This window comes from Petromyzon marinus, chromosome 47, assembly GCF_048934315.1.
Source record: "Petromyzon marinus isolate PM22_M1 ecotype Great Lakes invasive population chromosome 47, UKy_Petmar_22M1.pri1.0, whole genome shotgun sequence".
In the NCBI taxonomy this organism is placed as follows: Eukaryota; Metazoa; Chordata; class Hyperoartia; order Petromyzontiformes; family Petromyzontidae; genus Petromyzon; species Petromyzon marinus.
Genome location: NC_133713.1, coordinates 2915098 through 2925812, shown reverse-complemented (window position 1 = coordinate 2925812; position 10715 = coordinate 2915098). Strand labels below are relative to the sequence as shown.

At 48.1% G+C, this 10715-nt stretch overlaps 1 protein-coding gene across 1 annotated transcript; it reads left to right on the top strand.

Moving 5' to 3' along the window:
* Positions 1–6145: 6145 nt before the first annotated feature.
* Positions 6146–9105, top strand: LOC116952582 (protein S100-P-like). Its single transcript, XM_032972063.2, has 3 exons — positions 6146–6241; positions 8419–8582; positions 8858–9105. Exons 2-3 carry the CDS (start codon positions 8445–8447, stop codon positions 9050–9052), a joined length of 333 nt encoding a protein of 110 aa, XP_032827954.2. The 5' UTR covers positions 6146–6241; positions 8419–8444; the 3' UTR covers positions 9053–9105.
* The last annotated feature ends 1610 nt before the right edge of the window (positions 9106–10715 follow it).

Genomic DNA, 10715 nt, shown 5'->3' with positions numbered 1-10715 from the left:
AAATTCTATGCTAATTCCTTTGTCAAGGGGTGCCTCTGCGGATGTGTATACTTTAACTTAGCTATTTCAATGAGCCATTTCAATGCTAAATTATATGCTAATTCCTTTGTCAAGGCGCTTTGTTTTCTTCTCACACAGCTTAAAGGTCGTGATCTAAGCATGGCTTTTTTTTCACTCCAGCGCTGTTCTCCAGACAGTCTCGTCCCTTCACCTGATGAAGGCCGCTTGTGTTGTGGCCGAAACGTCATGATTTTTGTTATTTTATTTTTTACTTACGTGACTTTACCCAATAGAACCAAAGAGTATGAACCCTAGCAGTCACGAAAGCTTTAAATCTAGAATTAGTTTTGTATACTCACATTATAAATATTAATTTACAATCGGATATAAGGTTATCACTGTTTTGTATGCACACATTGAATCAAGTTTAAGATAAATCGGAAATCATAATCAAATGTTCATCGAAAATATGAAAGATCGGACGTAAAAATAGAATAGACAAATGTAAAAAATACCAGGTTAATCGCTGTATCAATTTATTGCCATTTTATCCATGCATCGAGAAATGATGTGACACACCCCCTTCATTTGATTGGCTATATCAGCCAGATCAGTGATTCTATCGCAGTCGGCTTTTATCGGGCCACAACCCCATCCTTCTCGATGCGCCCGATCTTTCCTTCCTGACTGTCCTCCAGGCTCCTACTCGCCCTTGTCACTCTCCATCCGGGCTCCTCCCCTCCTGTGCATCTTCCCGTTCTGCCCACGAAACAGCTCCTCCAACATACAACGCCGAACCGAGGGAGGGGCAGAATGAGGGGGGAGGGGGGCTCGCAAGGGTCGCGAGAATCATCATCCATCAATCATCATCGTCACTGCTCCCATCATCACCATTTTTCCGCACACGCAAAGGATTTGTCTGAATGAGCGGAAGCACGGGATTGGTCAGATTTGGACGCGAAGACTCGATAAGTCACGTTACATCAATAAAACCGGTTGATACATTGATGATGACGTCACTAGCTCAGGTGAAAACGGTGATTTGGTGACGTTACCAGCACAGGTGAGGAATTAAACCCCACACAAAGCGACCCCCGTGGTTATTCCTCATCTCTGCTCCTCTTTTGCATCGCAGTGAGTTGTCTGTCCTCTTGGCGAGTGCGGAGGAGCCTCTTGGAGACCGACATCCGTGGATTCCTTGCTGTGAATCGTCTCTCCGCTGCTTGAGCTTTGGGGCGATATTGAGGCATCTGCTCTCATGGCTGGCTCCTGGCTTGTTAAGCCAGGTCATCTCGCGGTTCTCGAGTTCTCTCTCATAAACGCAAAACGTGTTTTTAAGTAGGGTCGCTGCGACAAGTTAACCCGTGTGGATTGTACACGCTTGTGGTGTGGATCTGAGCGGTTTGCGTGCTGCGATTTTGAGCTCTGCGACGCGAGTTTGATTCCCAGTCGGGGCCCACACCAGATCAGGATTTTTTTAACGAGTCCTGGACCTTCTCGAGGTCGACGTGGCCGCAAATGAGCACTTGGTGTGTACACCTCTCCACGTGGGAAGCAACGGTCGCGGGGCGTGGTGCTGGCGATCTACCCCCTCGTGTGCTGTACTGGTTGCCAACAGTCGAAAGGTTATGACGGTGATCGAGCTTCATCTTGTGTACAATTAATGTACGCTATGTGTTCAGTGATAATCTCGTGATGCCTTCATCTGCCACCGCCATGGAGGATCTGAGCGCTGTGATGGACATCTTCGTGCACGAGTTCTAAGCCAACTGTGAAGGAGGCACTGGGAGCGTCTCCATGAGGAAGCACGCGCTGCAGAATCTGCTCGTGAAGCACATGCGGCGCTACCCGGCGGTGGGTTTCCTGCGGGCCCTCCACGGCGACAGCACTGCAAGCATTTCTCGAGCCGTGCGTGTCGCTGTGACCGCACCTCCTCGCGCAGCCTCCCCACTCGGCTCTAAGAATGCACATTGTGGCATCCTCCTGGCCTGGAGCTGCGACACCTCGAGGTGGCGCCAGGATCCATGGCGCTGGGTTTTGCAGGAACGACTGAGCGGGAGTAGCCGTTGCTAAGGGGTTGATTACGACTGGTCTTATGGCCACCATAACATGTTTACTCTCGATGCAGCACTGAGCAGAGCGATTGGTACACTGCCTTTTGCAGAAACTTCCCGCTATCACGACTGCAGGGTGCGTGTGACCCAGATGAAGTGCGCAAGATCATGGAGGATCTTCACGAGAACCAAGGCGCCAGCGTGGACTTCCAAGCGTTCATGGTCACGTGGACGAGGATCCTCGTGGCCGGCCATGCCCCGTTCCAGGAGCGCGTGTTCCTCACCAAGGGGCCATGTGGCCCGCCCATTTCTGCAGATAAACCTTAAATCTCTTAAAATGGAACAAGGTGAATAATAAAATCATTGCCAAACTGGTCCTAGTCGTCGTGAATCATGTGTGTGACCTCACGGGTGTTACGATGTACGGGCTTTATATTGTTTAAAAACAGCTCCGTCATAGGTGACACGACACCCAATGATTAGTGCCCCCCCCCCCTTTTTTCATTAACGATGCATAGGCATATCTCGGAAAGAATCGGAATTTAAAGCGGCCAAGCTCACGCCTGAGCTTTCGGATTTGGAAAGTGTTCTACCAGGTTGCCCGTACACACTATACAAAGTTTCTCGAGCGATGCATAACTAGAAACTAATGTTGTTCAAAGCTCTGCGCTACGAGAAGGCCATTGAATGTCTACATGGAGGCGCTTCAACTTCGGTGGGAACGGGGTGATGCCGAGGATATGCAGATGAAGACTTCCTATTCGAGGGGGTATCTCACTTTCACAAACGTTATTCACCAGGCATTAGCATTTGTTTTCCAACGATGTTATTGGTGGAAGCAAAGGCACAGGCAAATGGAGAGGGCATTGCCTCTGAATTTCTGATGATACTTCAACGTGGGATATGAATTAATGTGAAACTGCAAGTTTCAACAAGCCCAAAAGTTGGGCTCTTAAATGAGCTGAACAAAGGGCGCGGGCAACCTGCAACCTTGCAGACTGTTTTGAAGGCCCGAGCGAGGTGTAAGTTGTAACCAATTGTGAAAGGGGTGCTCCGGTGGCGAGACGTTAACGACCTTGCCTGATATACAGGAGCTCACGGGTTCGATACCAACCCTGACGCCTGCTTGTATATGTGGAGCTTGCGTTTCTGTCTTCCCTATGGTTGCGTGGATTTTTTTCCGGGTTTTTGGTTTTCTCCTGCACATTTTGATACATGTGCTTGAGTATTTGGTGGCTATAAACTTCCACTTGATAAGCCACTTCGTTGAGCTACCATTTGTGGCCAGGTCGCTTCTGAAAAATAACACTATAGCTCAGTGGGCCTTACCTGTTAAAATTGTTTTATAGTTTAAATAGAGGCACTGAGGTCAACGTGGAGTAGTAATGCGGATCTGGCACGTGAATTGCCGTGGGGTTCTCCGGTGTTTGACCTTGGATACGCCTTCAGCAGTTTTGCTGCTGAAGGTGGAATGCGGAGAGGCCTCACTCGGGTTGTGATGTTCCCCGCAGCTCCGGTTACTCCACTACTCGGTGCCACTCCGTTTCCACTCAAAGTGCAGCTGCAGACAACGATAGTCCCCATGTGGTGTCCATGAGAGGGGCTAGAATTGCTTATGCCTCAAAAGTAGAGAAAATGGCTATTCCCGACAAACTTTGCTTTTGTGACCAGGACAGTGATATTTTGAAATTTACCTATTTTCCAGAACATTCCAGATAGATTCAGTGCTGAGTAAACTTGGAGTAACTTCACGAACATTCTAGAATTTTCCAGTAATACAAATACAGGGGCCTAAAGCCGACCAGTTCAGTTTAGTTCCAGCTGCCTAAGTGTATACATATCTGCATTTTTCTGAGATGGCATCAAGAGGCTGCAAGTGTAGTGACGTAAATGGTGTCACTAGGGTGTTCGGACCAGCTACTGGTACAGGAGTGCAACTGTGCATCTGGAGCCTCTCTCTCGCACCAGAGTAAGTATGGCATGTCAGCCAGCCCTAGGGGGCATAGTCCTGGTGATGGCCTGAGAGAGGGTAATGGAGGACGTGGTCGCCTGAGTGGGGCACCTGATGCTCGTTCGAGAACCTTCGGGAAAGGTCTCGAGGGGGGCGTGGCCGATGGCAGAACGAGGCCACGCTCAGGAGCATAAAGGAGCAGTCCCAAGAGTGTTCTTGGCTCGTCTGTGGAATCAAGCCTGGGTCCCGCGTCTCATCGTCTCTGGGTCTTCGTCTAGAGCTAACTCGCTACTCACATAGTTAGCCACATCACCTACTATAGAACCCGAGTTCCGTTCAGTGTTACTCACTAGGGAAGTTGTTACTGGTAGGAACCTCCTGGTTACACCAGCCCACAGGGGATTCATGTGTCCGTCCGTCGTGCATCCAAAAATGCGAGGGGTGGGGCTGGGTGGGGAGGGGCTGGGTGGGGAGGGTGGGGCTGGGTGGGGGGTGGGGCTGGGTGGGGGGTGGAATGGGTGGGGCTGGGTGGGGAGGGGCTGGTCACCCCGTGGTGCCCTCATAAAACTCAACATTTATCCTACTCACGCCGGCTTGTGCCCGCCCTCACAGTCGGGCATATTTGCGAAATACACCACGCCGCCGTTGACCCTGGCCATTGACCGAGCAACCCAATGTTCCCACCAGCTCCCTCAGCAGGAATGTGTTAAATAAAAGTGTTGCCTCCCAGTACAGAGTGTGTGCCTACGAATTCAACACTACACAAGCATCCGGCAGACGCATTTTGCTATGTCTGCGGCTAATTTATCAAGACAAGAGCGAAAAAGTACTCTGTTGGGCCGACAAGGCATATTTCGTCATGCCTGTTGGGGATCAAGACAAACCCTGGGCACCTCATTTTACCTGCGAGCAATGCAAAAAAAACTCTGGAAGGGACAATTGTTGCTCGGAATTTGATGTTAAGAAAATTGGTTCCAATTTTTAAAATCGTAAAAGTTTTAAATTAAAAAATGTGTTACCATTTTCAATGTTATTGAAAAAATATATTAATTGAGATCAACGTTGAGTGCCTATTGGAAAACCGAACTTTGTGATATAAAGCAACGCGGCAGTGTAAATGGAAACGCAAAATCGGCCATCAGCGTCTAATGCAGGTTCTTCTAATCGCGCTGTAATTATGATGATGACGTTGGTGATGACACGATGACGCAGTTGAGCTATGGGATTTTAAAGTGATTTAAGCAACATAAATAATAAACAGCAATGAAGCAAAAAAGTGATTGAAGGAAAACAACTACGTCCCATGAAAAAAATCACAAATATTGCATTTTCATAATTTATGGCTCATAAATTCCCTGTCGCCTGAGTCGATTCAATTATGTAAGACTGACCATGGTATACATACATGTAACATGAACATTAAACAGATATAAGGTGGCTATTGCACTCATTTGTAAACACGCGAGGATGTTCGAGTCAAGAGCAATTGCAGGTGAAGTTATCGTAGAGAATTGACAGCTCGGCATCGAATTGCACTACAGATAGGGAAACCACGGACATTTGTGAAGCGTTCGAATTCCAGGCGTTTGGGGCATTCGCAGATGAGTGTGAACCACGTGTGCCATGTGAAACTGGCCAAACATCTCGGCGCAGGATCCTGGGAGAGATTCGTGAGACTCGGTGACACTGCAGGATGAGTGGCGCTGTGGTGATCGGAGTCGTTAACGCAAGAACTGCGTCTGTGCGCGGCAGTGAGAGAGGCGAGCTGCTGGCATAGCACGTGGCGAGGTGAGAGTTCAGGCGAATCGACGCTGAATAACAAAACTCTCATTGGATTTGTGATCAAGTTTCCGGGCAACAGAACGGCGAGTGACGCCTTCATGACAATAGTGAACATCACAGAGACAGACAAACTCAGCCACCTTCCTTCTCGTCATCATCATCAATTATCATCGTCACTGCTTCCATTACCCCGCACGGGCAGGGAATTCGTCTGAATGAGCTGACGCACGGAATTAGTCAGATTCACACACGGAGACTCGATGGGTCATGTGACGTCAATAAAACATGTCGATGTAATGATTGGCAAGAGCACAGGTGCAAACAATTATGGGTGACGTCACCAGCACGCGTGAAGGCGGTAATTGGTGACGTCACCAGCATAGGTGAGGCTTTAAACCCTGCGGCAGGCGGATTCATTGGGTGCTGCTCGTCTGTCTTTTCCCTCTACGTAGCGGTGAGTTCCGTCACCTCTTGGCGTCTCGAGTGCGATGGCGACATCCGTGGCTTGCTCGCTGTGAATCTTCCCTGCGTTGCTTGTTCTCGAGCATTGGGGCGACAATGAGGCATCAACTTTACATTGTCTCCTGGTTTGTGAAGCCACTTTATCTCGCAGATCTTGTCTTCCTCTGAACGCAATACCAGTGTTGTGTAGGGTCACGGCGCACTTAGGCCGCGTGGATTGTACACGCCTATGTCTGATAATCTGAAGGGTATTGTAGCGGTTTGCGTGCTGCAATTTGATCCCGACGACCAGAGTTGAATTCGGTCAACGCCTGCTGAGGATTGTCTTAACCAGTCCTGGGCCTTCCCTACATCGGCTTCACAAATGAGGACATAGTGTAGTAACATCACTGCTTGGGATAAAAAGGCATCTGGGCGTAGTAGGGCCTTGTTAACAATGATATTTTAATTTAACGGCTAGAAAATATTATGGGGGAGTGTGGTGGTTCTGCTCTTGTCTGAAAACCCCAATCCGTATTTCACTGGGTGGCTTTAAGTCCCGTCAGTTTTGGTGCAGTCTGAGATGCTTCCAAGGATCGGTGCTTGGTCCCGCTGTGTTTAGCATTTAACATGACACTTTGCAGCACTGATTTCTAGGGCTGCGCTACCATTGCTACACAGATGACGCCCACGTTTGCCTCCAGCTAACACCATAATCTACATGGGCAATCTTTTCTTTCATCTGTAAAATCATGGTTGCAGGAGAAATGTTTTCGGCGCTAAATTAAAGTAAGATGTAATTATTTTAGCCCGCTCTCCCCAAAAATTTAACTGGGACTTTTTAAGCCTAGTTGTTGATGGCCAGAACGTATGCCCGCAGCATTATTATCTCTCTTGGTGATATTTGATCCGTCCCTTTCCATTCAATGCTCATGTTCAGGTTGTGAAATCCTTTCACCTCCAAACAGTGCTCGACTGCACAACATACTTATCCTTAATGATTGTGAGGCTCTTCCATGCACTTGTTCTCTAGCGAATTGATTATTGCAATGCCTTGCTGGTAGATGTTTCAAATAAAGGTTATTGGTAGATTACATTGTTCAGAATGTGGCAGTTGGGCTGCTCACCCTAACCCCACTGTGACCATATTCCTCTGGTTCTCATCACACTGGTTTCCTGTCCTGAAGCGCTGTTTTTTGAAGAGCCTCATATTAGTTAAGGCCTTGCAATGGCTGGTACCACATTCATGAGGTTGCTTCATCCCTACACCCCTTGCCAAGGTTAATCTGCAATCCCCCACCCTTCTGAGTACATCGATCGCAGCTGCCTTCCTGGGGTGAGGGCATTTGCTGTGTTTGTGCCACGGCTGGAATGCCCCACCTTTGTAAATTTGTTTTCGCTATAATTTTGATACTTTTAAGTCTTCGTCTTTTTAAAGATTATTTCTGAAGTCCGTTTATTCTCTTTAGCTTGGCCTTTCCTTAGTCTTTATTTCAAGGTGCCTTGAGACGGGTGTAGAGCGCCTTACAAATGTAAGTTAGGTATTACACGCGACCCCCCCCTCCCCCCCGCACCTACGATCTAATTTGTTCCAGCTCCACGTCGAAAGGTCGAGCTGTTGTAAGTCGAACTCTTAATTTCCCATTGGCAAAACGTTAGACATTGGGGTTTCGTTCCTAGAAAATCCATTACATTTGTTTTTAATACCAAAATTAATTGAACATAACCCTTACAAACATTTGTTTTAACTTAACAACCTTTACCAAAATATCATAAACCAAACTTACATTTGGAAATCATTAAATTTTCCGAATGTGCATCACGTTCCCCTCAGACGTAGCAAAAGGCAAATTTAGAAAGGTGAAGAGCGTTGAGAAAGTGCTGCAGTGTTCTGTCTGCGCATCTGCACCTTTGGGCTGAATTGTACATGCGTCATAAGAGCAAAACGCCGTCAACTGGTGACGTCTGCATAGCATGCACGCGTCGCCTAATGGTGCTGGGTCTGCACTCGACTTGCTCAGACTCGTCGCCTCCGTCGGTAGTTTGGTTGTTACCAAGGGTGTTCGCTATGAAAATTCTTATGCAGGAGGGGTGGTGTTGCAAGTCGAGCTAGCCTTTAAGTCTGGGAACCCAAAAAGGCTATGGGCGAGCTTATTCTTGGTATGTAATGTACACGTGTGTTGGGTGAAGGAATTGTCATCCCTTCATCTGCTGCCATGGAGGATCTGAGCGCTGCGATGGACATCTTTGTGCGCGAGTTCTGCGCCAACTGTGAAGGAGGCGTGGGGAGCGTCTCCATGAGGAAGCACGCGCTGCAGAATCTGCTCGTGAAGCACATGCGGCCCTACCTGGCGGTGGGTTTCCCGTGGGCCCTGCACGGCAGCAGCACCGCAAACGTATCTCGAGCCATGTGGTGCCATGACGTGTCTCCGCGTGTACTTGGAGCCGCTGTGGCTCGAGGCAGTGCCATGTGCTGTGGCACTGGGTTTTGCACTGTTAGAGGTTGATTGAGACTGGGCTCGTAATGGCCACCATAGCATGTTAATTACTATTTTTGTTGATGCAACACCGAGCAGAGTGATTGGTGCATTGGCTTTTAGCTGGAAGTGTTCCTGTCTCTCGAATGCAGGGTGCGTGTGACCCGGATGAAGTGCGCAAGATCATGGGGGATCTTCACAAGAACCAAGGCGCCAGCGTGGACTTCCAAGCGTTCATGGTCACGTGGACGAGGATTCTCGTGGCCGGCCATGCCCCGTTCCAGGAGTGCGTGTTCCTCACCAGGGGGCCCTGTGGCCCGCCCATTTCTGCTGATAAGCCAAAATAAATATCTAAAATGTATATAAAATGAGATGACTAATAAAATTGCTGGCAAACTGGTCTTGGCCTTGGTGAATCGTTTTTTCAAGTTGAACCGGCAAGCAGTGGATGATGTTCCCTTCTCGTGATGCAGATTTGGTTTTGGCAATGGCGGTGGTCTTGCTGGAAGAGCCCTTCCTTAGGTTGGCTTTGCCCAGAAGGAGCCACGAGCTCTCCACTGACCTCACAGATGTAAGGAGGATCGGGCTTTGTCCGGTTTAAAAACAGGTTTGATGGGTGGCACTTCACCCAGTTATGACCCCCTAAAAAAAGGGTAACATCCCTGGAATATAATTCAATAGAAACGGGGGTGACGATCCCTTCACCCTCAAATGTATTGGCAGATCTTGGAAAGAATTGTTATGTTCCAGCGGCCACCCTCGCACCTGATCAGTGGGATTGAATATTTTTACTAATGTGGCCGTTGAGACTAGAAATTGAGTTCCTGGAGTGACGCATAACTTAACCTGGTTCCAAACCCTTGACAAATATGAGAAGGCATTTGACTGGAAAAGTGAGCTTAAACTTCTGAGATGTAAAGACTACACCGAGAATATGCAGATGAAGACCATTGATGTGGGGGAGGGGGGGGGGGAATGGCACCTAAATCAACGTTTTTCAAAGCTCTTATTGGTGGAAGTGTAAAGATGTGGAGAAACTTGGAGCCTTGTCTTTATTACACGGCAACATTTGGCCCCACGACTTGAAGTGACTCTTTCCCCCGACATGTTTTTGTGCTCTCATTTTAGCTCTTTGGAGCCCATCTCACGTCGATCGTCTCAACGGTGCGCAACCGTCGCCTCAAAGCTCAACCTTTGCTTCTTGCCTTTTCAGTTTAAATCCCTTCAAAACTTTCCTGATCAATCACCCAAAAGAGGCCTCTGCGCCAATAGGAAGCTTGGGTTACTACCTGGTTGTCTTTGGCTGCACGTTTGCTTTGGATGTCTTGAATGGTCATTACAGCAAAGGTGTGGACCGATGTTGATGACCATCAAATTTGCTGGTGGTCTCGTCCAACGTGCGATGCGAATTGATGTGAAAATGCAAAAAGTCAATATTTATAAACATGCCCCTCTGAGCATTTGGCCGTTGCAAATTTCCACAAGCCACTGAGCTATAATTTGTAGCCAGATCCCTTCTAAAAAATATCCTTATAGCTCTGGTTTTTACCTGTTAAAATAAACAATAGTCAGAGGCGATGAGCTCGATGTGGAGGGACTTTTGGAAAACCAAACTTTGTAACAAAGCCATGTGGCAGTGTATGAGTCCTGCAGGAAAATTGGGCCAAGTGTCTAATGTACACAGGCTTCTCATTGCACTAATGTTCATGAGGCCTAATATGTGGGTTGGTCAATGCACATCTGGTGCGTGAACTAGCATGTGGTTGCCAGTTTGACCTCGGGAAGGCTTCAAGAATGTTGGTGAAGGTGGCACATGGCGAGGTGGTGATGTTCCCCACAGCTCTGCCAGCTCCACTGCTCAAAGTGCAGCTACACAGCGCCAATCCCAGTGTGGTGTCTATTTCTATTGCAGGAACATGACGGGACAACAAACTGTCGTGCTTTTTTCTGTGCCTCATCCCATTCAACACCACTGAGTTGCCAGTAGTGAAGAATGGTCAATCAACACCG